This window comes from Melanerpes formicivorus, unplaced genomic scaffold (assembly GCF_026170545.1).
Source record: "Melanerpes formicivorus ecotype bairdi unplaced genomic scaffold, bMelFor1.0.p_v2 SCAF_60, whole genome shotgun sequence".
NCBI lineage: Eukaryota > Metazoa > Chordata > Aves > Piciformes > Picidae > Melanerpes > Melanerpes formicivorus.
The window spans coordinates 2,653,608-2,680,362 of NW_027142412.1; the positions used below are offsets into that span (position 1 = coordinate 2,653,608).

The 26,755-nt window shown below is 54.3% G+C and overlaps 1 protein-coding gene across 1 annotated transcript in view; it reads right to left on the minus strand.

The window, feature by feature from the left end:
• NOS1 (nitric oxide synthase 1) overlaps positions 1 to 26,755 on the minus strand; it is a 99,819-nt gene that overhangs the window by 24,267 nt on the left and 48,797 nt on the right. Inside the window, exons 3-14 of the mRNA XM_068161802.1 lie at positions 23,596 to 23,728; positions 15,172 to 15,309; positions 14,506 to 14,651; positions 13,764 to 13,926; positions 12,354 to 12,445; positions 10,822 to 10,963; positions 8,933 to 9,072; positions 7,794 to 7,968; positions 6,918 to 7,019; positions 5,754 to 5,948; positions 4,101 to 4,186; positions 180 to 324 (exon numbers count right to left, since the gene is read on the minus strand). Of these exons, the coding sequence (XP_068017903.1) occupies positions 180 to 324; positions 4,101 to 4,186; positions 5,754 to 5,948; positions 6,918 to 7,019; positions 7,794 to 7,968; positions 8,933 to 9,072; positions 10,822 to 10,963; positions 12,354 to 12,445; positions 13,764 to 13,926; positions 14,506 to 14,651; positions 15,172 to 15,309; positions 23,596 to 23,728 (1,657 nt within the window). The remainder of the gene's footprint in view (positions 1 to 179; positions 325 to 4,100; positions 4,187 to 5,753; positions 5,949 to 6,917; positions 7,020 to 7,793; positions 7,969 to 8,932; positions 9,073 to 10,821; positions 10,964 to 12,353; positions 12,446 to 13,763; positions 13,927 to 14,505; positions 14,652 to 15,171; positions 15,310 to 23,595; positions 23,729 to 26,755) is intronic.

Here is a 26,755-nt window from a genome sequence, read left to right on the forward strand (position 1 = left end):
AATGCCTGCTGCAGTGCCTGCAGGAGAACTCGCTGGAGAAATCCCTCTGCAAGCTTCAATCCAGACCCACAAGGTCATATGCTGGGAGCTGCTGAAGACCCAAGCTCCACACATGCTGAGTACCAACAGCCATTTCTTTCTGTCCTTGGGTGCAGGGGCAGGGGGGGCTGGCACCATACCTTGGCATCAAAGGCGTGCTTGAAGATTTCACACAGAGTTTTTGCATAGACCTGCGACTTCCCCGTTTCCGTGGCGTACAGGATGGTTGCTTTGACCCTCTTGGCCATGGCCTGTCCCATCAGCTTGGCTGAGAACTTCACAGCTCTGGGAAGCAAGAAGAAATCCTGCTAAGAGAGCTTGTTTTCTTGCTGGTGCCTCCAGCTCAGCCGGTTCACACCGTCTGATTTGTTAGCGAGCGCAGAGCCTGCCTTAAAACCCCCGGTGTCAGCTTGGGGTTGTTGCTGTGATGTGCCCAACAGGGAAGGTAGGGAAGAGTCTGTCTAGGCTTAGAGCCACAGCAGCATTTTGGTTGGAAAAGAGCTGTAAGATAATGGAGTCCAAGCCTTAACCCAGCACTGCCAGGGCATCACTAAACCATCTCCTCTGCCCCACACCTACATGGCCTTGAAACCTCTTCAGGGATGGAGATTCCACCACTGCCCTGGGAAAACTGGGCCAGGACATGACAGCCCTTTGGGAAAAGAAATTGTTCCTCCTGTCCAAACTAAACCTCCTCTGGTGCAATTTGAGGCCATTTCCTCTTGTCCTATCACTCCTGACTTAAGAGAAGAAACCAACCCCCACCTGGTTCCAATCCCCTTTCAGGAAGCCGTAGAGAGCCATGAGGTCTCCCCTCAGCCTCCTTTTCTTCAGGATGAACACGCTCAGCTGCTCCTCCCCGGCCCTGTTCTCCAGGCCCTTCTCCAGCTCTGTTGCCCTTCTCTGGACCTGCTCCAGCCCCTCAATGTCCTTCTTGGAGTGAGGGACCCAAAACTAAACCCAGTATTCAAGGAGTGACCTCACCAGTGTCAAGTACCGAGGGTCAATCCCTGCCCTACTCCTGCTGGCCACACTACTGCTGATCCAGGCCAGGATGCTGGTGGCCTTCTTGGCCACCTGGGCACATGCTGGCTTGTCTTCAGCTGGCTATTGATCAATCAACTTGTCAGAGAGGAAGACTAGATGGAGGGACTTGAAGACAGATCTGAAACACCCAAATGGAAATAGGGAGGAAAATGCTTAACCAAGTGTGGAGCTGCTCCTACTGAAGGAGCAGAGAAGCAGAAGAATGAGAGGCTGAAAAGCAGTGAGCATATAAGCTCAAAGGAAAAGCTGGAGACCAGCCAGAGCCCAAGCTTCAGGATGAACAGTGGCTTCTCCTTCTCTTTATGTCTTCATCTCCTATCCAGCTGACTCTGTGCAGGAGGTGTCTACGGCGAGCAGCGGCGCCTGGGCTCCACACATCACACACAAAGCCCCAAGACGCCAAGCAGGCCAGAGGAGGCTGTCTGGAGAGCCTCTGATTTGCACTCCAGTGATGCAATGAACTCTCCTCTGAGGAGCAGCCCTCCTGAGGCTCAGTGCTTGCACGTTGCTTTGAGCTCTTGCAGGGCTGTGTCTAGCCGTCTGCCTCCCGCGGCTGCCATCCTGACTGGAGCTTTGGCTGCAGCTCTCCCGTGGAATCAGCTCTGACAGCAGGGCAGAGGGGCCCTGAGAGGTCAGCAGCCTCTCTAATCCCAGCCAAGGTGATGCAGACCCAGAAGCACTGGCTTGGCCTCAGTGGGAGCACAGTGATGGGGTCAAAGGAGGCTGTGGAGAGCCTGGTTACATGGATAGGTCACCAAGGCCAGTGTGGCACACTGCTTGTTGGAGGGCCATTCATGATCACACCAGCCTCTCCTAAGTGCAGGAGAATATCTGCACCTTTTCTAAGTGGACCATCAAGCCTTTAAAAGGTGCCACCAGAAAGGCAAGTCAGGAACATGCTGTGGGAGACTGCTGTAGCAGGGTGGTTGGACTGGATGGTCTCCAGAGGGCACTTTTAACCCCCACCAGTCTGTGACTTAGTCAGGTGTGCTGCAACAGGGAAGGGGCAACTTTCAGGGAGTTGAGACAGCACAAAGCATCTCCATGGCCTTTGCAAGAGCAGGAGGTGCTTGACTCACTTTAATAGGGTGATCAGATCCTGCCCAGGGTGATCACCTTCAGCAGGATTCCTGCATCCCCTTCAGATGGGCCAGGGGGAATGGATGCTGCAGATGGACTGCTTGGGCTGGCAGGAGAAGCAAGGAGGGAAGAAAGGCTCTAGGTTTGGAAAATCACTTGGAGAGGTTAAAAAAGGAGAGGAACTAAGAGGTAGGACCCCCCACCAGGCTGGTGTGTCCTCTCTTCTCCAGGCAACTGCCCTCCAGGTCAAAGTCAGCCCCTGGAGCATCCCTCAGCATGTTTCATAGATTCACAGAATGGTTTGGGTTGGAAAGGACCTCAAAGATCATCCAGTTCCAATCCCCCTGCCATGGGCAGGGACACCTTCCAGGAGACCAGGCTGCTCAAGGCCTCTTCCACCCTGGTCTTGATCACCTCCAGGAAGGAGGCATCCACCACCTCCCTGGGCAAACCTGTTCCAGTCTCTCCCCACCCTCACTGGAAAGAATTTCTTCCTAATCTCCAGTCTCAATCTGCCCTCCTCAAGCTTCAGCTCTGCATGCTAAAGCTGCCCCTTTGCTTTCCCTGTCCCCAGGGGATGGAAGGGGCAGGGCAGGTGGGGACTGCAGGGTTAAACACTCTGCTTTGGCCAGGACCAGCGCAGCCTGTCCAAACAGGCTTCAAACCCAGGCTGAGACCAGCGCCCGGCGCCGCGCTCGGGTCTGCTGGGCTGGCTCCGTCCCTTGTTCAGCCGAGATCCAGGCAGGATTGATGGGAATTGCTCTCCCCTCCACCAGGAACAATGGAGGTGGTTTGGTTTTTTTCCCCCCATTACCTGCCACCCTCACATTTTCATCAGGCTATGAATCAATTGCAGGCACACACACAAATAAAAGCCCCATTCCTTCCAACTCAATGGCTCCATTAATCTTCTCACACTCTCCACCAGCCCTGGGTTCCAGCCCAGCCCCAGGCACCGAGAGTCAGCCTAAGGAGAGCATTCATCAGCTGCTGATCATGTTTATGGATGCACCATGGAGAACAGCTCACAGAAGGTGACAGCTGAAGAGTGGGAACGAGCTGATAGGGAAGCTCAGGGAAGCTGAAGCGTGGGGAGATGCTGTGAGCAGCACAAGGCCACCTGGCAGCCTGCCCACAGATCTGGGGGCAGACCCAGCCCTCCCCAGCCTTAGCCCAGGGTTCTGCTGCCATGGAGCTCCTACAAGAATCTCTCTGCCAGTGGCCCACTGAGGAGGCATTTGGGGCAGGGTCAGCCAAAGGCTGCAAATGCCTCTTCATTGCTACACCCCAGCTGACCAGAAGCTTGGGCAGGACAAAGGGATTCAAGTGGTCATTACCAGGGGTCAGCTGGCCATGAAGTGCAAACCTGAGCTCAGTATTGGTCCATTTGCAGCCTGCAGGGAGATTCCTCATTCCTAACTCCCCACTTCTTGCAAAGTGGGTGTTTGGAGGCTGAGGAGCACACTGGAGACAAGTGCTCCTCAAATAGCTGAAGAGGGAGGGAGAGGAAATGAAATACGGATAGTTGTGCCAGCATGGCTCTGAATGTCACCATGGGTGAGCTCTTTGCCCCAGGGGGCAGTGAAAGGAGATGTGCAGCCAACTGTACCCTCAAGAAGTGACAAAGCCATTCCTGAGCATTGAGGAACACCTTACTGGGCAACGAACCAGCCTGGGAGAAGAGACTATGTGCAACATCTAATATTCACCTGGTGGCACATCTTTTGGTGGCCTGATGGGGTGTTCCACAGACTGTTTGTTTCTCCAGATGTCCCCTGTGGCAGCTAAAGCCTCCAATGGACTGAGGCAAAGACTTATAAGCCATCAGCTACCCACATCCATGGGGCAGTGCTATCAAATAATGCAGACAGAGCTTCCCAAACCAGGGCGGGCCCCACACGCTCCAAGGCTTTCCAGAGCCTGTTGGTACTTACTTTGCTAACTTCTTAAAGCCAATGGCCCTCTTCTTGGTAGGTGTCCCATTGACCCCTTTCCAGACATGGGTGTTCCAGGGGTCAGGCTAGGAGAGAGAAGAGCAGCAGCAGCTGATGGGCAGTGCTCAGAGCTCTGGGAAATGATTATCTCATAGAATCATCACAGAATGGCTTATGTTGGAAGGGACATTAAAGGTCATCTCCTCCAGCCTCCCTTCCACTAGCTTTGGTTGCTCAAGGCCTCATCCAACCTGGTCTTGAACACCTCCAGGGAGGAGGCATCCACAACCTCTCTGGGCAACTTCCAGAGTCTCAGCACTCTTGCACTGAAGAACTTCTTCCTAAATTGTAAGGCTAAATCTCCTCTCCTCTTCAAAACGTTCCCCCTTGTCCTGTCTCTGGACACCCTCATGAAAAGTCCCTCTCCAGCACTCCTGCAGGTTCTCTTCAGATACTAGAAGACAATTTTAATGTCCCCCCCGGCCCCTTCTCTTCCCCAGGCTGAACAACCTCAGCTCCCTCAGCCTATCCTCATAGCAGAGCTGCTCCACTCCTTGGATCACCTTTGTGGCCTCCTCTGGACTCACTTCAGCAGCACTTCCTCTAGTCATGAAGGGGAAGACTAGCTGGCCTCTTTCTAGCTCCTGATCTCTACAGGAGGCTCCCTGGAGCTCTCTTGGGGCAGCTGGGCAGTGGAGAATGCACAGAGAGAACTGCAATCTGCTAAAACCCTTGTTGGCTCAACACAGCATCTGGCCAAGTGCTTTTCTCACCTCTGAGCTGAGCATCAATAGGTCACAGGCAACAAGGCAGCAGGCAACACCAGAAGGAGGGAGGTGATGCAAAGCACATTCTTCCCCCTCCCCAGCCCAGTTTCTTTTCCCTAAGAGGCCCTTTGGGAAGAGCAGGCAGCTGAAGTGAGGAACAAGCTAATTCAGTGCCCTGGCAGGCGGCTGGCTGCGAGCGGGGCCAGGAAGCGTCGGGGTTCCTGGTGGATTGCTTACAGAAATGAACAGACTGCTCCTGCTTGGGGATTGTTCCTTAAGGGCTCTTGACTAAAGGTCACATTGTGTGAAAACCACCAGAACAGGGATGGTTGGCTAATGAGGGCGTGCTTGTTTGCTCAGAGCCTGCTCTCCCATGCTTTGGAGCGTTCAAGGCTCCAGCAGTAGCGTTTCGGCTCACGCAGGGCTTGGCCTGCTGGGCAGGGGACCCCTCCTCCCCCCCCAGCAAAGTGCTGCATCCCCAGGCTGGCAGAAGCCATCCACCCAAGGAAGGGATATGATGGCCACCAGCTCATTTCCTCACCTGGGCATCAAAGTGCAAAATGAGGCACTTCCAAAGGAAGGAAGCTCTGCTTAGTTCTGCTTCCAAGGGTGAAAGTTGGGTCCTTGGGTGTTCCATGTTCCCATGGGGGGACAACAAAGCCATTCCCTTGTGGAAAGCTGTGACACCCAGGGGGTTATTACACCATGTGAAGGGGAATCACCACTTAGACTCATTCCTGGACCTCACTGCCTCAAGGAACAGCTTGTGGAAGGGATAAGATGGTGTCCATCTCCTTCCTGCACCTTCTGAGCTCCAGCTCCCACCCTGCTCTTGGCTATCCCCTTGGGCAGGCAGCACTGGTGGAAGACAGGGTGCAGACAGTACCTGGTACTCAAAGGAGGGGGTGAGGCGGTAGTTGAGCATTTCCTGGTGGAAAACTGGGGTGATGCTGCCAGACATTGGGGGGACAATCCACACCCAGTCGGCAGGACAGCCTCCACGGCAGCGGTACTCATTCTCCATGTGCTTGATAAAGGACTCTGTGGCTGAGTGGTGGTCCACAATGGTCACCTTGTCACTCTGTGGGAGGGAGAAGAGAGCAGAGCCAACAGCTGTGGGTTACTGCAACCAAATTTTACATCTGGAGCTGCTGGACCCACATCATAGAATCACAGAATGGTTTGGGTTGGAAGAGACCATTAAAGGTCCTCTAACCCAGTCAGCAGGGACGTCCCCCTCCTCCAGCAAGTTGCTCAGAGCCCCAGCAAGCCTGACCTTGAATGTCTCCAGGGATGAGGCCTCCACTACCTGTCTGGGTAACCTGTTCCAGTGTTCCACCACCCCCACAGTAAAGAACTTGTTCCTATGATGGCCTCACTTTCCTTCCACGTAGCCCTTATTTCATTTCTCACTCCCACAGCCTTACAGGACTGTACTTTTGGACATGACAGAGGGTGGCTGCTGACCCTGGTCTTCCCAAGAAGGCTGCAAAGCTGTCCTTGTCCTTCCTGAATGGATGCACTATGGGATGGCTGCTCCTCCTCTTCTCATGGGTCAAGCCAAGACTAAGATGGTGTGAAGGGGATGGAGCATCCTCTGCTCAGCCCCCAGGGGAACTCTTTCATGGCTCACACAGCTCCAGGAGCAGCTCTGATCCAGCTCTAGGAGGGACTCTCACCCACTGAAGTTGAGTTATCAAGGTCTAGTTTTGCTACCCAGCCTTTAGGTGAAGGTGGTGGTGAGGAGAACCTGGGCCAGTTCTTGCCTCATGGATGGGACAGAAGGGCTGGATCTTGCCCCCTCAGGGCACTCCCCCTGGAGCAGCAGAGCTCAGATGCTGCAGTGCTGTCTTTGCAACATCCAGGGCACAGAGATGATTAAATATCACTGCAGGCTCCTGGAACAGCCGAAAATGAGGAAGGCACAGCCTGGTTTCAGCTGAGTTTATCAGCTGCTGCCATCGTCCTTGGGAAGATGTCTTCATACTTGTCCCATCCAGTCCCTGTGTCCCTCAGGCATGACCCAAACAGAGTCCTGCTGCTCAAGTACCTGGAAGCTGTAGAGCACAGCAATGTTGATCTCTACCAGGGCCTGATCCTTCCACAGGGAGGAGGTTTTCCTCATATCCAGGTTCATTTTCTTGGCCACTTGCTGTAACAAAACATGGGAAGAGGTGAACACAATCAATGGCCAAGAACCAAGGGCTGAAGTCTTTGCCTGGGGAGAGGAACCCAAAGGAGGGACTCAGGCTGCCACAAGGCACTTGCAGGGCAGGGCAGCACACATGCAAGGACGTTTTGCCTTCCTCTGAGAAAATGTGGTCCTGCCTTTTCCTCTCCCTGACAGGAGCAAGGCCAGTCCCTTCCTCCCCTGAGCACAGGGAGATGACTAAATGCTGCTGAGAAGGACCACCAAGCAGCTGCTCTTTGTGAGAGGAGAGGAAATGAGTGGGTCTGTGGGACAGCAGGAGATGGTGGTGATCCATGTGTGGGGAGGAACAGACCCCTGGCCACAGTGTGGAGAGTCTCCATGCCATGGTAGAGCACTCCAGAGGGGGCAGCTGGAGGATGGGCAAGCATGGCCCTGAAGGGTTTGTGAAGTGTCTCAGTGCCCTCTCAGCCCCACCAGCTCTTAGCACTGGACCTCAGTCAAGTACATCAGGCTCCTGCTGATCCATAAGATGCCTTGAGAAGTCTCTGTGGAGCTCAGTGGGCATCACCACTCCCTGTGTTCGACACCAGCTGGCCACACAGGACACAACAAACTTGCCAGCCCACCAGATCCTTTGGCCACTTGGCTCCAGAAGGTGAATGCCCTGTACTCTCCCACTCAAGGCAACAATCTCCCAGCGTCCTGCCTGCTCCACACCCAGCCACCCACCGCCCCAGGGGCTCCCTCCTGGCCTCCTGGGTGAGGGGCAGCTACCTCCAGGATGTTGTAGCGAGAGTTGTCGCAGTAGTCCCGGACGCCAATCTCTGTGCCCATGTACCAGCCACTGAAGGGGCAGGCAGAGAACTCCAAGCCACCAATCTCGAGGAGCATGTTGGAGACTGCTGGCAAGCCATACCACTTGAGGCCCAGGTCCTTAAACCATTCAAACCTGGTGGGACACGGCAGGGTCAGGCCATCAGCTGTTCCCCAGGGCAGGCAGGGGGATCACAGAGCCACGGAATCATAGAATGTTAGTGGTTGGAAGGCACCACCAGAGATCATCCAGTCCAAGCCTCTGCCAAAGCAGGATCAGCCAGGGCAGGTCACCCAGGAACACATCCAGGCAGGTTTAGAAAGTCTCCAGAGAAGGAGACTCCACAACCTCTCTGGGCAGCCTGCTCCAGGGCTCCAGCACCCTCACACCAAAGAAGTTTCTCCTCCTGTTGAGGTGGAACTTGCTGGGTTTCAGCTTATCCCCACTGTTGCTTGTCCTGTCACAGGGCACCACCAAACAGAGCCTGGCACCTTCATCTTGACACCCACCTCTCAGATATTTATAGACATGGATAAGGTCTCCTCTCAGCCTTCTCCTCTCCAGACTAACCAGCCCCAGGGCTCTCAGTTTTCCTCCATAGCAGAGATGTTCCAAGTCCCTTCATCATCCTCACAACCTCTATTGGACTCTCCCAGCAGTTCCCTGTCTCTCTTGAACTGGGGAGCCCCAAACTGGACACAGCACTCCAGGCATGGTGTCACCAGTGCAGAGTAAAGGGGGAGGAGAACCTCCCTAGACCTGCTGGCCACGCTTTTCTTGATGCACCTCAGGATACCATTGGCCCTCTTGGCCACAAGGGCACCCTGCTGCCCACTAGGAATGGAGGAGGCCACTTTGCTACAGCCACCAGATTATGAGCAGACTGTCTCCCTGACTTGGGGAGGAGGGGATGTGTCAGGAGTGCTGCAGGGTGATGTAAGTCCTGGAAGACCTGAGGCAAGGACACAAATCGCTTCCCAGCTCTGCCCTGTAAGAGGGTCTTGGGCAAAGCCCCCAAGTCATGAGCAGGCCAATAACAGGAGATGGCTGAGAGTGAAACCAGAGTCCTCAAGCAGTTTTGGGGCTCTCTCTGACTTACTTGGGATGCCTGATGGGCACTTCCAGCACCAGCTCCGGCGGGATCTCAAAGAGCTCTGGGTCGTTGCCGTTGGCTTGCAGGAGCAGAGGCAGGATGTCGAAGCGCCCGTAGGGTGCCTTCCACCCTTGCTGAATGCAGATCTACAGGCAAAACAAAGGTGGGGGTGGAAGTCCCAGCAGGTCATAAAGCCCCTCTAGCAATCTGCTTTAGGTGACCCTGCTTTAGCAGGGGTGTTGGACTGGATCATCTCCAGAGGTCCCTTCCAACCCCCACCAGTCTGTGATTCCGGTGTTGCAAGAGGGCAAGGACAGCTTCTGGGGAGTGGAGAGAGCACAAAGCATCTCCATGGCCTTTGCAAGAATTAGAGGTGCCTGATTCACTTTGATAGGGTGATCAGATCCTGCCCAGGGTGATCAAGTTCAGCAGGACCCTGCACCCCCTTCAGATGAGCCAAGGGGAATGGAGACTGTAGGCAGACTGGCTGCACTGGCAGTGGAAGAGAAACAAGAAGGGAAGGAATGCTCTAGGGTTGGAAGAATCTCCTGAGGTCCCTTCCAACCCATACCATGCTGGGAGTCACATGGCACTGAGCAGGGTCTCCTGACAGCATCCCTGCTTGGCCCTTATGGTTGAGCAGCAAGTCCATCCAAGGGAGCTGTGGCATGAGGCTGCCTTTCTCAGCCAACCCATGGCCAAGCAAGGGGGACCTGGGCTCCAAATGAGCTTAGAACATCCACAGGTAGGGACATGGCTCTGAACAAGCTCCTGACCCTATTTGTGCCTGCAATGGTGAAGGAGAAAATGGGTGGGAAAAGGAGTTTGGGAGGAGCTGAGCAGAGCACTGGTGCAGGGTGGGCAGTGCCCACAGGCAGCAGCAGAATGCAGATCTCCTTTCTGATTCCCACCAGCCTAGGTCAGCATTGGGTCCTCCTGCAACAGTTCCCTCAGCACCACCAAGTGACCCCTTCTTGGCTGGAGGAGCATGAGACATGAATCTCTCAGTGCAGCTGTAGCCAACTCCTACATGAGTGGAAGCTTTGATTCCTGGGGAGATATCCAGGGGCCTCATTCTCACAGATTCATAGAGCCACAGAATGGTTTGGGTTAGAGGGGACCTTCAAGACCATCCAGATCCAACCCCCCTGCCATGGACTGGGACAACTCCCACTAGCCCAGGCTCCCAGTGCCTTAAAGACACAAAATGGTGATTGGAAAAAACCTGCTCAATGCTGAGAGTGCCCAGGTTGGGTCTGAGAGTGAGTCAGGAGAACTTCTTCATAGGATTCATAGAATGGCTTAGGTTGGAAGGGACATTGAAGATCCTCTAGTTCCAACCTCCCTGCCATGGGCAGAGACACCTCCCACTAGCCCAGGTGGCTCCTTCAGGCTGGCTTTCAACACTTCAGGGATGAGGCATCCACAACCTCCCTGGGCAACCTGTTCCAGGGTCTCCCTCTCCATCTCCTTCAGGCTTCACTGTTGGCAGTACTCACCAAGCCCTCTGCTGCCTCTGTCTGCAGTGGCAGAGGAGACCTCCTTGGTTCAGAGAATGGTTTGGGTTGGAAGGAACCTTCAAGATCATCCAGTTCCAACCTCCCTCTAGAGGAAGGGACACCTTCATCTAGACCAGCTTGCTCAACACCTCATCCAACCTGACTGTGAACACCTCCATGGGGGGGCATCCACAGCTTCTGTGGGCAGCCTGTTCCAGTGTCTCCCCACCCTCACTGGAAAGAATTTCTTCCTGATCTCCAGTCCCAGCCTGCTTCTTTTTGTTTCGTGGCACTGCTTGACCCAGCACCCTCCTGGGAGGGTCAGAGGCTGTGCTTGCCGCCAGCAGCGCCGCGCCCGCGGCTCTGGGCGGGGAGGGAGGCGGCCTTGGGCGGTACCTCGGTCAGCTCCACGTTCGCAGGGTCCCCCAGCACGGTGCCGTCGGGCTGCTTGTAGCCGGCGTAGCGGATGAGCTGCGCGTTCCAGATGCGGAAGTCGTGCTTGCTGTCCGTCCGCTGCGGGAAGATGGTGATGGCAGACCTGGGAGGGAGAGGCAGCGCTGCTGAGCGCCCAGGGCTTGCGAGGACACAGGACAGGAGGCGTCAGAGCGATGCTGGGGGAAAGGGGCTGCCCCTGCCTGTCACCACCCTGTGCCCCACCGCTGCTTGTGCCTTGGACGACCCCCAGTGTCCAGTTCTGGGCTCCTCAGTTTAAGAAGGACATTGAGACACTGGAAAGTGTCCAGAGAAGGGCAACGAGGCTGGGGAGGGGTCTGGAGCACAGCCCTGGGAGGAGAGGCTGAGGGAGCTGGGGTTGCTTAGCCTGGAGAAGAGGAGGCTCAGGGGAGACCTTCTTGCTCTCTCCAACTCCCTGAAGGGAGGTTGTAGCCAGGTGGGGGTTGGTCTCTTCTCCCAGGCAAGCAGCACCAGAACAAGAGGACACAGTCTCAAGCTGTGCCAGGGGAGGTTTAGTCTGGAGGTGAGGAGAAATTTCTTCCCAGAAAGAGTAATTGGCCATTGGGATGTGCTGCCCAGGGAGATGGTGGAGACACCATCCACAGAGGTGTTCAAAAAGGGATTGGAGGTGGCACTTGAAGCCATGGTTTAGTTAGTCAGGAGGTGTTGGGTGATAGGTTGGACTGGATGATCTCTGAGGACTTTTCCAACCACAGGATGTTAGGGGTTGGAAGGGACCTCTAGAGATCATCCATCCAACCTCCCTGCCAGAGAAGAATCACCCAAGACAGGTCACACAGGAACAGATCCAAGTGGGTTTGGAATCTCCCCAGAGAAGGAGGTTTCACAACCTCTCTGGGCAGCCTGCTCCAGCACCCTCACACCAAACAAGTTTCTCCTCCTGTTGAGGTGGAACTTGCTGGCTTCCAGCTTATCCCTGTGGTTCCTTGTCCTATCACTGGGCACCATCAAAAAGAGTCTGGCAGCTTCATCTTGACACCCAGCCCTCAGATATTTACAGACATCTCAGCCTTCTCCTCTCAAGACTAAACAGTTACTCTATTTCCTTCTCCAGAAGAAGGCATGGCCAGGTGCAACCCAGCTCTGGAATGTGGAGAGCTTCCAGCAATTCAGCTGCAGGGACAAGCTGGCTGCTCACATGCAGGTTCAGATAGATCTGGAGAGCAGCTCATGCTCTGCCCTTGATGCAGAGTATAGGAAAGGAGAAATAACTGGAACATCTGCCCTTTAGGGTCCCATGGGCAGCCAGAACAGATGTACTTGGACCAGAAGGACCACTTCTGCTGATACCAGGTCACTCTAAGCCTCCCCAGGACAGAGGCTGGCTACAACCATCCTGTCTGGCTGCAGCCATCCCACTGTGCAGTGGATGTTAAAGGGGACAGTCTCAGCAGGGCCCAGCGCTGGGTGGACACACATCCAGGGACCTTCAGCTGCAAACCCCGGAGTCTCACCTGAGGTTCCCTTTGTTGGTGGCATATTTGATGTGGTTGCAGATATAATTGAACATCCCATGGGCTGTGGTGCAATCCCTGGCATCAAACACCTGGAAGAGTGGAAATAATTCTGGTGATGCTGCAAGATGCTCCAGGTCCTAGGGCAGAGCCAGGCAGAAGGATCAGAGCACAGGGAAAGCCCTCGAGGCCAACGTGACTTCAAAGGGATCTAAAGCTCCATAATTATGTGTTCCCTGCCTTTACAACATGTGGATGTCTAATCCAGCTGCCCCTTCTGTGCTGGAGAGGTGAGTCATCTGCTGCTCAAGCAAAAAAACCTCCTCAATTCAGTGCTCTCAACCTGCTGCTGCTCCTATTGGCTTACCCACCAACAGTTCTGGTTTCTTCTCTTTGTCTCTTAAAGATCAAGACTCAAAGCTGAAAGAGGAGAAGTGTCAGTCAGGGCTCAGATTCACTGAGAGGGTGAGGAATCACAGAGTCATAGAAGGGTTTGGGCTGTGTCATGTGTTGAGTCAAATCTGCTGATGCCAACCCAGGGAGCTGTGTTAACCCAGGACAGGTTGGAAGGGACTTTTCAAGGTCATCCAGTCCAACCCCCCTGCAGTGAGCAGGGACCTCTGCAACTAGAGCAGGTTGCTCAGAGCCCCAAAAACCTGACCTGGAATGATTCTAGGCACGGGACATTGACAAAAGAATGGGGGAACCAGGAAAGAGGGTCAGTAGGAGGCTTGAGGAGAGTTTCAGGCAGAAATGGTTCCTCTCATGGTTCAGATATGGCAAAAGGAACAGCGAAAGAGAAGAGCTGAAGGCTGAGCTGGGAGTGAAGGAGGCTCAGCTTCCTAGCCCCAAGCACTGCCAAGCCATGTGTGAAGCAGCCCCAAGAATAGCTCAGCAGCACTTGAGCTGTGCTCCAGGCTACAGAGTGATATGTCATCTCCACACCAAGGGATTCCACTAGAGATCATGAAATCAGATCCTACCCTGCGCTACCAGCCAGCCAAAAGGGCACTGAGACAAACCTTCTCCTGCCTAGCATCTCTGTCCTGAGGATGAGTGTGTTCTGCTGCCCCTCTCCAGGAAGAACAGTGGTTTGGGGAGTAGCATGTAAGATGCTGGAGCAGTGTCTGAGGTTGGGAAATCTTCTTTAGAGCACCAGCTTCCAGCTGGCCCTGTTTCACACTCAGACACTGAGGCTACACCTGCCCCACAGATGCTTTTCCAGCTTCTGCTGACCTCCCAACCTGTGCATCCCCAAGGCTCTCAAGGAGACCGCAGCTGCTGTGCTGTGAACACCCCCAAAGAACCTGTGCTGTGCTTCCCCAGATGCTTGAAGAGTCAAGTGTGGCCTCTCCAAAACTCCTGTGCAGCCACAGCCTGGCAGCTGCCTGCTGCTGTGCTGGTGCTCACCTGCAGCTTGGACCACTGAATCCTGCCCACGCAGCGAGCTGCATTCCTCCAGGCGTGCTTAGCTCCATAGATCAGCTCCGTGTCCCGCAGCTGGTAGGTGTCAGTGGCTTCAATCTCCTTGGTCACTTCTTCCAGCCTTTCCATGTGGGCTTTGGAGCCAGATCTGCATGGGTGGGCAAAGGAGGAGGTAACAGCTGGCCAAGTGCAAGTGAATCACAGACTCACAGAACAATTTGAGTTGGAAGAGACCTTTGAAGCTCATTTTGTCCATCCCTGCTGCAGCCAGAGCCACAAACAACCTCACCTGGAATGGTTCCAGGCAAAAGGCATCTCCCACCTCTCTGGGCAACCTGGGACAGGGTCTCAGCACCCTCAGTGTCAAACATTTCTTCCTTCTCTCCAGGCTGAATCTCCCTCTTTCAGTTTCAAACCATCACCTCTTGTCCTGGCACAACAGGCCCTGCTAAAACTCTGTCCCCAGCTTTCTGATCAGCCCTTTTCAGTACTGAAAGGCTGCAATAAGGTCACCCCAGAGCCTTTTCTTCTCTGGGCTGGACAAGCCAAACAAGAGAGGTCAGTAATTTGCACAGAGACACACAATAAATGCTGGGAATGAAATCCCCCCAAAGAAGCAGCTGAATGTGGAGCACCACAGTCTCACCCTGCTTTGACTCACAGGCATAGGTGACATCTCAGCATGAGCAGCAGCCTTGGACTGTGACCTTCTCTGGTCAATACTTACCTCTTTATGGAGGAGTAGTACTGGTCAATGAAGTCCTTAGCCAAGAGGAGAAGCTCCTCTTTAGTCCTGGTGTCTTCTGACTTGCGGACATGCTGGCTGGGGGTCATGACTGAGCCCATGCAGATCTGCTCGGTGCATGCAGTGGTCTGGTGAGACAGGAGGAGACAAGAGAGTCTTGGGCTGCTGCAGCACTTTCTGCTACATGAGCTGGGATGGGCTGGGGGGAGTCAAGAGTTAGCTCTGCAGAAGTTGGTGGCACCTTTGGCAACGAGGGCCGTTTCCAGCTCATTGGTTTTCACACCTCCCAGCAGCGCTGCAGAAGGCAGCCCAAGCGTGTGCAGTCACCTGCTGCTGAAGGACATGCCCTAGCGGGGGCCTGGCAGTGCTGCCTTAGCAGCTGGACTCTGTGATCTTGAAGGTCTCTTCTAGCCAAAATGATTCAGTGATTCTGTCACAACTGGGGCTCACTAGCTGCCCCAGCTTGGCAGAAAGCCCCCTGCCTGTCCCGATGATGCCAGACAGGCTTCCCTCTCACCCGCCGGGGAAAGGGGAAGTGGCCACAGCTCACCCAGCCCTGCGTTTCCAGGTGAAGCCAGCTTGGAAACGCTGTGATCCACTCAGTTATGCTCAGACCACCTTTCAGGCAGTCCCCTCAGCTGCACTCACCATGGCTGTCTTGAGGTGCAGGGTGTCATGAAGCACGGAGCCAGTCTCCCAGTTCCTGATCTTGACGAAGCGCGGGCACTTGGAAGGGCTTCCGTTTGCTGCGCCCTTCGTTGGCGACTGCCGCCCGCAGGGCAGGGGCTGGACGGCAGTGGAGAGCAGGCACAGGGTTAGTGTTCATCAGCCAGACACAGGGAAAAGACCACAGCAACGAGGAACAACTTCATAGAGTCACAGATTGGTTTAGGTTGGAAGGGACCTCGAAAATCGTCTAGTTCCAACCCACCTCCTAAGGGCAGGGACACCTCCCACCAGCCCAGGCTGCTCAAGGCCTCATCCAAGCTGGTCTTGAACACCTCCAGGGAGGGGGGATCCACAACATCCCTGGACAACCTGTGCCAGTGTCTCACCACCCTTATGGTAGAGAACTTGTGCCTGTGCCAATATAGCAAGAGAAGGTCTGTGACCCAAATATTGGCAATGTTTGGGACCTACAATGGAGCAAACAACTCTCCAGGCAAGTGAGAAATCATCTCTGTCTGCACAACAGCCAGAAGTGTAGGAGAGGAGTTAAAACATTAGACATTACTTAGGGGAATGTTGTGTTCAAGTTTCCTCCTGGAAGTCTTAACCTCTCTGCACTACAAGAAGGACATTGAGGTCCTCGAGTCAGTCCAGAGAAGGGCAATGAAGCTGCTGAAGGGTCTGGAGAGCAGGGCTGGTGAGGGACAGCTCAGGGAACTGAGGTCATTCAGCCTGGAGAAAAGGGGGCTGAGGGGAAACCTTCTCACTCTCTACTGTTCTCTGAAAGGAGATTGGAACAGGTGATAGGATGAGAGGAAATGGCCTCAAGTTGCACCAGCAGAGGTTTAAGTTAGGTATTAGAAGAAACTTCTTGACTGGAAGGGTTCTCAAAGCCTGGCAGAGGCTGCCCAGGGAGGTGGTTGAATCCCCATCCCTGTAGGTGTTTAAAAGAGGCAGAGATGTGGTGCTGAGAGACATGGGTTAGCACCAGCCTGGGCAGAGTTAGAGAAGGCTTGGACTGGATGATGTTAAAGGTTTTTTCTTACCAAAACAACTCTATGATTCTAAGCCCCACTGGATGTTTCCTTTCAAGGAGCATCACCTGCTGAGGCTTCACACGTGCCAAGCTCTGCCTCATTAATACAAGCATCAAGATCAAGCCAATCATTCCTCTGAGCAAGCCAAAGGCACAGCTCCTTTGATATCAGTGCTGGAAGGTTTTGTAGGGCTAAGGATGGAGAAGTGAATTCTGCCTGCTTGGATTCCTTCAGTCCCAGCTCTCAGCCTCCAGCTCTCCCTGATCCTCTGCATCAGGGAGTGCTCATCCAGCACATACTGAGTTCTGTGCCAGCAGGAGGAAGAGCCTCAGCCAGCAGAGAGCTTGTACTTGGACATGTTTTCAGAGCTGCTTTGGAGGATTTCTTCTGGGACCCTTATTTGCCCCAAGCACTTAAAGAGCAATCAGAGTCTGGCAGCATATCATGTCACAGGGAGATCTGCAGCAGCCATGGAAAGCAGAGAAGCTTCTTCTAGGAATCAAATCATAGAATCACAGAAAGGCTTAGGTGGGAAGGGTCCTCAGAGATCACCTACTGCAACCCCCCTGCCATGGGCAGGGGCACCTCTCAACTAGGCTTGGATGCTCAAGGCCTCATCAAGCCTGTCCTTGAACACCTCCAGTGAGAGGAGACATCCACGACCTCTCTGGGCAACCCATTGCAGAGTCTCACCGCCCTCAGACTGAAGAACTTCTTCCTCAGCTCCAGTCTAACCCTGCTCTCCCTCACCTTCAAACCCTTCCCCCTTGGCCTGTCTCTAGACACCCTTAGGAAGAGTCCCTTGCAGCCTTCCTATAGGTTCCCTTCAGGTATTGGAAGGCAGCTCCAAGGTCCCCCTGGAGTCTTCTTCAGGCTGAACAACCCCAGATTCCTCAGCCTGTCCTCATTGCAGAGGTGCAATTCAGGCTGTAATTCAGTCACTGCCATGCAACTGCAGGTTTCAAGGGGAGCTGTGACCCCAGCCCAGAACACCCCATCAGGACCTGCTATTATTTGGCACCACTGAAAGGTTTGCACCACCACTAAGCAGATCTGGGCTTGGAGGAACCTTTGATGTAGCCTTCCTCCATGAACCTCTCTGCTGTAAGGATGGTGAAGCACTGGCCCAGGTTGCCAGTAGAGGTTGTGGATGTCCCATCCCTGGAAGTGTTCAAGGCCAGGTTGGATGGAGCTTTGAACAATGTAGTCCAGTGGAAGGTGTCCCTGCCCAGGGCAGGAGGGGCTGGACCAGATGATTAAGTCCCTTCTAACCCAAACGATTCTGACTCTGTGCACCCCATAGCTTGTGTCCCTTTCTAAGCCACCTGCAAGGTTTGGATTGGGTTTTTTTTAGACAGCACTGCCTTCAGCAGAACTTTGCAGAGTCTCACCCTCCCTTTGGGTGCTCATGCCACAGCTGTAGCTCATGGATTAGCAGCAGTAGGTACAAACCCAGCACTACAGCCTGAAGGGCCAAGGGAAGAAGAGCCAGCATAGAGCAGAAGAGGATCTTGCCTCAGAAGTAGTCCTTTTGGTGGTGAGCAAAGCCAGGAGAGAAAGCAACCAGGGCCCATAGGGATGACAAAAGCAAGGAGGCTTCAGATCAAAGCTGGTTTTACTTTGCCAGACAGAGGATTGTTTTTCACTCTGGGTTTCCAAAGCAGAGGGAGATCGATGCCTGATGCGACGCGAGATGGATGTCTGGGCTGTGCAGACACCACTGCATCGCCCTGGCCTCAGTGCTGGCCATGTATTTTGCCCAGTCCTTGCTTTGCCCACATGCTTCCTAATTTATTACTTTTCCCCCCCTGGAAAATAGAGATTTTTGCTGTCAAGAAGCCTGAGGCTCTCAGTGTATCACTGTGCACTGAGAGCATATGCTGGGAGCAAGAGACAGAGGATGGAGGGGAAGGGAGGATTTGACAACCCGAGCCCTCGGTAGGACCATCTTTGGTCCTCACAGCTCCACTCTCTGCCTGCCTCAGGCTAGGCTGTCACAGGTCTCTGTGACATCCCCCCTGTCACAAATCCTGCCAAGAAGCATTTTGAAGTCCTGGCCCCCGAAGGCAGATGACCACACCGTGGATCTCGGCTTCGCCTTTCCATGCTTCAGGAAACAAATAGAAGACTTTGTCTAAAGCTCAAAGCCAGCAGCAGACAAAAGGAACCTTGTAAAAATAGTCTGGAAGAGCACTATTTTTAAGTTCCTATTTTTCAGGTTTGGGGAACCTGACCTAAATGGGGGCAGGTCCTGGGCTTTTTTATTACTAGTATTTTTTTCCCCTGCTTGCTTTATTCTTTCCAGAGAATGAAACCACTCCTGAGCCACCACCAGCCTCCTGTGTGCTCTGAACCAACCTTGGTCACCCATAGCACTGAGGAGGATAATCTGTCACCTCCTTTCTGAGTGTGATTGCTCAGAGCAGCTCCAGGAGATTGGTAAAGCAGAGCTGAAAACTGCTGCTAGGAAGTGCAAACAAAGCCAATCCTCACCTGTTCCCTCACCTGCCAGACAGGACTCAGAAGTGACCAAGCAGAAAGTGTTGCTTGCAGCCAGCACCACTTCCTTGTTCTGAGTTAGTGCTGATTTGGTTTCAGTGCAGCTCAGGAGGTGTGCTGCTAAACACCTCCTCTTGCTAGAGCAGGTGTGGACCAGGAGTGTGTTGTGAATCCAGATGTAGCAGCGGCCCCACCCTTGGAGCACGCAAGCTCATGGTCCAAGCTGATGGACATCATCTGCTTAACATCTGCCTACTGATGTTCTGCCCTAACCTGCTCTGAAAGCTGCTCCATTGCAGACAGCTCCAGCATGGTGGGGGTTGGAAGGGGCCTCTGGAGATCATCCAGTCCAACCAGGGGCACCCACAGCAGCTTGCACAGGATTGCAATGGCCAGGGGGGCTTGGAAGCTCTCCAGAGGAGACTCCACAGCTTCTCTGGGCAGCCTGCTCCAAGGGTCCAGCACCTCACACCAAAGATGTTTTTCCTCCTGTTCAGGTGAAACCCCTCAGGATCCAGTTTGTGCCTGCTGCCCCTTGTCCTGTCCCTGGGTACCACTGACAAGGATCTGGCCTCAGCCTCTTCACCCTTTCTCTCTTGCTGGGCATTGCTCAGCTCCCCTCTGGGGCTGCTCTTCTCCAGGCTCAACAGCCCTAAGACTCTCAGCCTTTCCTCCTCACAGAGGTACTCCAGGCCCTTCAGCACCTTCAGAGCCCTTTCCTTCTTGTGTTTTCCCTGCAGGAATTGGAAAAGTTGGGATCCTTGCTGAAAGAGGAGAGCAGTACAGAGGCAGGATGAATCCCTGGGATGCCAGCCAGGCTAGAGCAGCCAAGGTGCCACCACCTACAAGAAACTGAGGTGCCAAATCTGGCAAGCACATCTCAGAGCAGCTGTGGAGAGAGCAACACCCAGAAGAGACAGGGAAAGAGCTCTCTGTGTGTGTGTGTCCCCTGCATGGCAAAGCTGAAGCCAAATATTACCCCTGGTTCTGTCAGGGAGGTTGTGTGAGTTCCTTTCATGTTTTAATTAGGCAGCTGTGATATTAATGACTCAAGAGTGGGACAAATGGAGAGACTAAGGCAGCAGTCAGGGTTCACATGCATTATGCAAACATCTTTTAGCAGGGAAAGTGCTGGCACTTGGCAGCTTGGGAGCTGTCTGCAGCTCCTACAGACCCAGGGGAGAAACACCCAGCCCCTTGGAGCCAAGGAGCATCTCCCTTTCTGCAGACCCAGCTGGGCTCTACAGGTCCTCAGCCTTCTTCAGATGCCATTATAGCAGGGACTCCTGAAGCTCCTGGGCTTCAGAAGTCCCTGCCATGGTGGCATCTGAAAGGCATCAAAAGGGCAATGAAGCTGGTGAAGGGTCTGGAGAACAGGTCTCATGAGGAGCAGCTGAGGGATGAAAAAGAGGCTGAGGAGAGACCTGGCTCTCCTCAACTCCCTGAAAGGAGGCTGAAGCCAGGTGTGGGTTGGGCTCTTCTCCCAAGGAGGAAGCAACAGGACAAGAGGAAACAGCCTCAAGTTGCCCTAGAGGAGATTTAAGTTGGACATGAGGAACAACTTCTTCCCCAAAAGGGTTGTAAAGGCCTGGAGCAGGCTGCCCAGGGCAGTGGTGCAGTCCCTGCCTCTGGAGGGACTGAAAGGATGTGGAGATGCCGTGCAGAGGGACATGGCTTTAGGGCTGGAGCAGGTTTGGGAAGGAATGGTACTGAGTTAACAGTTGAGCTTAATGACCTTAAAGGTTTCTTCCAACCAAAACAATTGTGTGATGCTGTGATCCTGTGACTGGGGAAGGAGGAGGTCTGCAAGCTTTAGCCCAGGTCAGAGATTTATTGCTAGGCTGACATTTCCTTCCAGCCTGCTTTAGCCCCACTGGCTGGAAGTGTGTTTTTCACTTTTACAAGGCTGCAAATCATCCTTACAAGTGCAAAGCTGCTCTGGCTCCCTGCCCCTGCTAGAGCTACATGGACACCCTCCCCACCCTGGAGCTCCTAACAAATCAATCTGTGTGGACTGATGTACAGCTCCTGCAGGACCTGGGCTGGTGCAGTCACAGCCAAGTTTAGGGCCAGGGGAGTTGAGGTGCTGGAGAACAAGGCAAGACATCCTGCATGCACAATAAAGAACAGCAGGGATCAATACCCAGCAAGGTTTCCAGCACCTTGTTATGAGCCTCTGTGGACATTCCCCACCTGGCCAAGGGAGTCCACCAAATCCTCCTTTAAGAAAGCAGCAGAGAAGCCCAGCGTGGTGGGGAGTGGAAGGGACCTCTGGAGATCATCCAGTCCAACCCCCCTGCTAAAGCAGGGCACCCACAGCAGCTTGCCCAGCAGCACAATGGCCAGGGGGAGTTAGAAGCTCTCCACCCAAGGAGACTCCACAACCTCCCTGGGCAGCCTGCTCCAGGCCTCCAGCACCCTCACACCAAAGAAGTTTCTCCTCCCATTCAGATGGAACCTTCTGGCTTCCAGTTTGTGCCTGCTGCCCCTTGTGCTATCCCTGGGCACCACTGACAAGAGTCTGGCCCCAGCCTCTTGCCCCCCACAGCTCCTTTAGCTCTTGCTGAGCATTGCTGAGCTCCCCTGTGGGGCTGCTCTTCTCCAGGCTCAACAGCCCCAGGGCTCTCAGCCTTTGCTCCTCACAGAGATGCTCCAAGCCCCTCAGTATCTTTGTAACCTCCACTGGACCCTCTCCAGTAGTCTCCTGTCTCTCTTGAACTGGAGAGCCCAGAACTAGACCCAGGCCAACAGATGTGGCCTCACTATAGCAAATTAGAGGTGCAGAAGATCCTCTCTTGACCTGCACCCTAGGAGAGCATTTTCCTTCTCAGCCATGAGGGCACATTGCTGGTTCATGGTGGATCAAAAGCTGACCCTTGCCTTGACTTGCCCCCATGCTAACAGCAGCCTTCAAGGAGCTCAGATGCCTTGACCACATCCAAGCTGGGGTACAGAGCTGCAGGGAGCATGGGGGAGAAACCCAAGCCAGCAGGCAACGGTGGCTTGGGGATAAGGAGGATAAAAAGAAAGCTGCACATCTAGTGGGAAACAAAGAATGAAATATTAAAGAGTTTAGCAGCAGCTTAAGAGTGAAGGTTTTGGCAGCCCTAACACAGGGAGAAACTAAGCTCTGAACACAGGAGGTTATAAAGTGCTTAGAGTAACCCACACTTAGATGTGAGGAGCCCAGCAAAGGAGTCAGGAGAGCGTCTCTCCAGAGCTGGGGCCAAGGGACCAGAGCAGTGAGCTGTCCTTGGGCTAGGTGGGCTCATGCTACCTGCCACAGTGCATTAACCATGCAGCAGGACATAAAGCTGCCCAAGGACAGCTCTCCAGCAGCTGGACAAAGCTGTGTTGCAGCTCTTGGATGCCTCCATCTTTGTGTGTGCTGATGCAGGATGATAGCCACCATAAGGTTGTCTGTGCTGCTGGCAGAGCTGGAAGCAATCCTGAGCTGCAGCCAGGTTAAGGGGAGGGATGGAAATCACTCCTGCCTGCATCCAGAGCACCCAACCAGGTTGGTTTAGAACGTGCAGCAAGTCTGGCATGGTCAGGAGTATCTCAGCCACCTAAGGTGTGAATCAGCACCCACACAGCAGGTCTTGCATGTCCCATGGGCCTCTGACACTGAGGGTGCTGCAGAAGTGCAGTGAACATCATAGAATCAATAAGGCTGGAAAAGACCTCAGAGATCATCAAGTCCAACCTACCACCCAACACCTCATGACTGACTAAACCACGGCTTGAAGAGCCACATCCAAGCCTTTTTGAACACCTCCAGGGATGGGGACTCCACCACATTGTTCTGTTCAGGAGTGCAGTGCAGTGCTCCTGGCACAGGGCAGAGTTAAACCACTTCAGCCAAGCCAAGACCATGTCACCTCCGTGGGCATGAAAGGACTATGTCACCTCACGTGACCTCACCCCCTGCTCCTGGCTTTGTAGCTTGCAAAATGCCTGTGAGGTGGGAAAGCATTCACCAGCAAAGCCACAGTCTGGGAGGTGCTGCTGGACAGCACTGGGGAGTCAAGGCCAGGTTCAATACCTGGGTGTCCACCACAGGGCGAGTGGCACCACCCTGCACGTGGCAAGGCAGCCAGGAGTGATGCTCTGCAGCTCCTCACAGCTGGGAGGGGACATCAGCCAGAGGTGTCTGCTGATTCCTGAGCTCAGCAAACACTGATCCTGCCCTTGCTTGGAAAAGAGCCCTTACTCTGTCACCCAGAGAAAGAGAGTGGTGCAAGGAGACAAGATGGTCCCCGGGCTGGTCACCCCATGTCCTGCCCTGCTGCTGGGTAATCCCATCAGGGAGACAGATTTGCCTGAGCAGGCTTGGCTGTGCTCACACACGTCATGTTCTCCCCGGGGTGATCTTCCTGGCCTGCCAGGGTCTGCCTTACGTCTCTGGCTTTGCTACAAACGTGGAGTTAATCCATTTTTGGCGAGGAAGCCTGAGAATTTATGTCCATGGAGCATGAGGAGATGAAAAGGCAGCGTACAACAGAACATCTGAAGTGCTCTATTGAATTACCATCAGATGGATCCAAACGACTCTAACGACGCAATTCGCCTTGTGCCCATGAAAAGGGATGACAGTCCCGAGGGAGGCTTCAGAGCCCTAGTCCCTGGCTGTGTTCCCATCCCACTCTGGCTCCTTGGATGGAGAGCATCATTCTCCAGTCACCTATGCCCTGCCCAACCCCCATGATCGATACCCCATCAACTCCAGCTCTGGGGATCAAAGCCCTTCAGGCAGAGTGTGTGGTCTGGTGTGGTCCTCACAGGTGCTCTGCAGTGTGAGAGCTCACATAGCCCCCCCCCCCCCCCCACATTTCCACCCAAAGTAGCACGAGCCATGGGCTCTTACCTGCTCTGCCTCAGAGTAGGGGTTGTTCAGGACCACGGGCACGTTGCTCTTCCCCCACAGGTCGCCGAGGATGCGGTCGTTCTCCATCGGAGCCGGCAAGGCTTTCTGGGGCTTGTTTTCCCCTTCCTTGAAACTGAAGGGTTAAAAACCGTTTGGGTCAGTAGGAGGCTGGAGGGCTGGGACCATGAGGCCAGGAGGGCTGGAGCTGGGATCACAGGGCCAAATCCTAGGGCAAAAACTCCAAGCCCTGCTCCAGCTGCTTCCTGCAGGAGCAGCAACTTGCCCATCGCCCTGCGAGGGGGAAGGAAACGCTCTGCCTGGGCCAAGGCGATGAATCACTGCAGCGAGGCCAACCCAAACACGATGGAAACCTCACTGCCTGGCTGGGCACAGTGCCTGCAAACAACAGGAAGCCCCTGCCCCGACACTAGCTGTGGTGGGCTCACACGCCAGCCCCCCAAAGCCCAAGCCAGAGCCCCGCGAGAGCAAGCGGGGAGCCAAGCAAAGCAGATCCGCATGCACGTGCTCCCAGCTGCTAAACCTCCCAGCCAAAGCAGCCAGGTTTGCAGAGCAGCTTGGTGTTTATGAGTGGAGGAGAGGGAAATCAACCCAAGGAAAAATAGGTGGCTCCCAGGAGGGAGAGCCAGCTTGCTCTGCTCTTCCTGACCTTTAGAGCTGCTGCAAATGCCAGTGAGCGTAAGTGATTCGACTCGAGCAAACTGATGGATTGCTTCCACGGAGCTGGGAAGGTTGGTCAGGCTGGAGAATTGAGAGTGTCCCCAGTGCCTCCCAGGAAGACTGGTGTAACTCATGGCACACACAGCCTACAGCATGTTTTTTGCCTGGGGAAAGGTACCGCAGGCTGCTGGGGAGAGGCTGCGAAATGCCATCCGAGCAGGTGATGGAAAGCCTCTGCCGCCGGAGCCCTCACCGAGGAGGAAAACAAATGGGGTTTGGAGACGTGATCTTCAGAGCAAGCAGGCTGTGCCATCCATAGCAAAGGAGCCAGCCACCCCTGGTGTGAGGCAGCTCTGTGGGTTGGGCTGCACAGGAGCAGCACAGCCCTTTGCTCAACAGACCGTCCAGGTAAAGTGCTCTGGCAACTGCTTTGCTCCTGCTCTCAGCCCCTAAAAGTCTTTCAGAGGCCCACTAAGGGCAGCAAGGGACCTTCCCATCACAGGTTCACAGATTGCACTGAGTTGGAAAGCACCTTCCAAGGTCACCTTGTCCAATGCCCTCTGCCCTCAGCAGGGACAGCTCCAACTAGAGCAGGCTGCACTGGGACACCCCAAGGCTGATCTTGGACGTCTCCAGCCACAGGGCCTCACCTACACCCCTGGGCAACCTGTTCCAGTGTCTCACCAGCCTCAGTGTGCAGAACTTCCTCCTGATGTCCAACCTAAATCTCCCCTGCTCCATTGCCCCTCCTCCTATCACTCAACAGCTCCTCCCCAACCTTCCTGGAGGTGCCCTTCAGATACTGAAATGCTGCTATTAACACCAGCAGGCTTTGGGCACTGACCAAACCAGGACACCTGGACTCAGGACATCATTCACACCAACATATTGCTCCTGACACCATCATGGGAAGACAGGAACATACAGCTAAGCTCAGTCTCACAACCCTCCTTGCCCCCCAGCTCATATCTGTAGGCACAGCTCAAGGAAAGTGTTTGCCTCAGAGATAATCTCCCTGTGCTCTCAGTTTTCCATGACTTTTCTGCCTTTCCAGAGTAAAATTCCACTGCCAAAAGATTACAGTAAGCTCCTGGACACCTTCCAAACATTGCTTTAGGATGAAAGGGGCTGGTTTGGTGCAAGCAAGGAGGTGCAGGTAGGTGCCAGAGGAGCAGTTTTCACAGGGTTCTCTGTGTGGCACCCACCCCAGGAAAAGAAAACTTCTGTGACTTGGCTCTTGCAAAGGGTTTCAAACAGACAGAGCAGAATCCCCACCCCCTGCCCAGCCACAGCCCCAGACAACAGGTCCCAGCTCTCTCTTACACGGTGGTGGCACTGCAGGAGCCACACAGGTCCTGGAGCTGGGGATGACCATGATCCACGCAGCACCCACTCTGCCCTCCATCAGCCCAGCCAAAGGGGAAGAGCAAAGTCTCAGCCAACCTCCAGCTACAGAATTCCCAGCAACAAGGCAGAGGGTTAGCAAGCAGCAGATTCAGCAGCTCTGGCTCACTGTAAGCCATGGGCAGCTATTCAAGCCTCCTGGGCAACACTCATCCCCAAGGCTGCACATCCCCTGCCATCTCTCCCTGAGCCCCAGCACGCCAGAGAGAGTGGAGGCAAGTCAAGACAGAACCACTCAGTACACAAAGTGATGAGCAGACACAAGCCACCTCTTGTAGATGCTGAGCCCCAAGGTGCTGGGGCTCATCACCTGGCCTAAAATCAAGGCACAAGGACTAAATCCACAAGGAAAGGGAAGAAATCCCTTGGCTTAATGGTGCCTGGGACATAGCAGAGCGACCCTGCTGGGGACCATGGTGCTGTGCCAGGGGTGCAGACTGTGTCAGCACACAGACAGGAGAGGCTTGGGCAAGCAGAGCTCAGTGCCAGGCATGCCACAGGCACCTCTGAGATGGCACTGGCCATACACTTCAGGCACCTGGCACCACCTGAGGCTTCATCATAGAATCAATAAGGATGGAAAAGGCCTCAGAGGTCATCAAATCCAACCTGTCACCCAACACCTCCTGACAACGAAACCACAGCTCCAGTGCCACATCCAAGCCTCTTTTGAGCACCTCCAGGGATGGGGACTCCACCACCTCCCTGGGCAGCACATCCCAATGGCCAATTACCTTTTCTGGGAAGAACTTTCTCCTCACCTCCAGCCTAAACTTCCCCTGGCACAGCTTGAGACTGTGTCCTCTTGTTCTGGTGCTGCTTGCCTGGGAGAAGAGATCAACCCCCACCTGGCTCCAACCTCCCTTCAGTGAGTTGTAGAGAGCAAGAAGGTCTCCCCTGAGCCTCCTCTTCTGCAGGCTAAGCAACCCCAGCTCCCTCAGCCTCTCCTCCCAGGGCTGTGCTCCAGACCCCTCCCCAGCCTTGTTGCCCTTCTCTGGACATGTTCAAGTGTCTCAGTGTCCTTCTTAAACTGAAGGGCCCAGAACTGGACACAGTAAGGTGTTTGCAAGCCCAACTA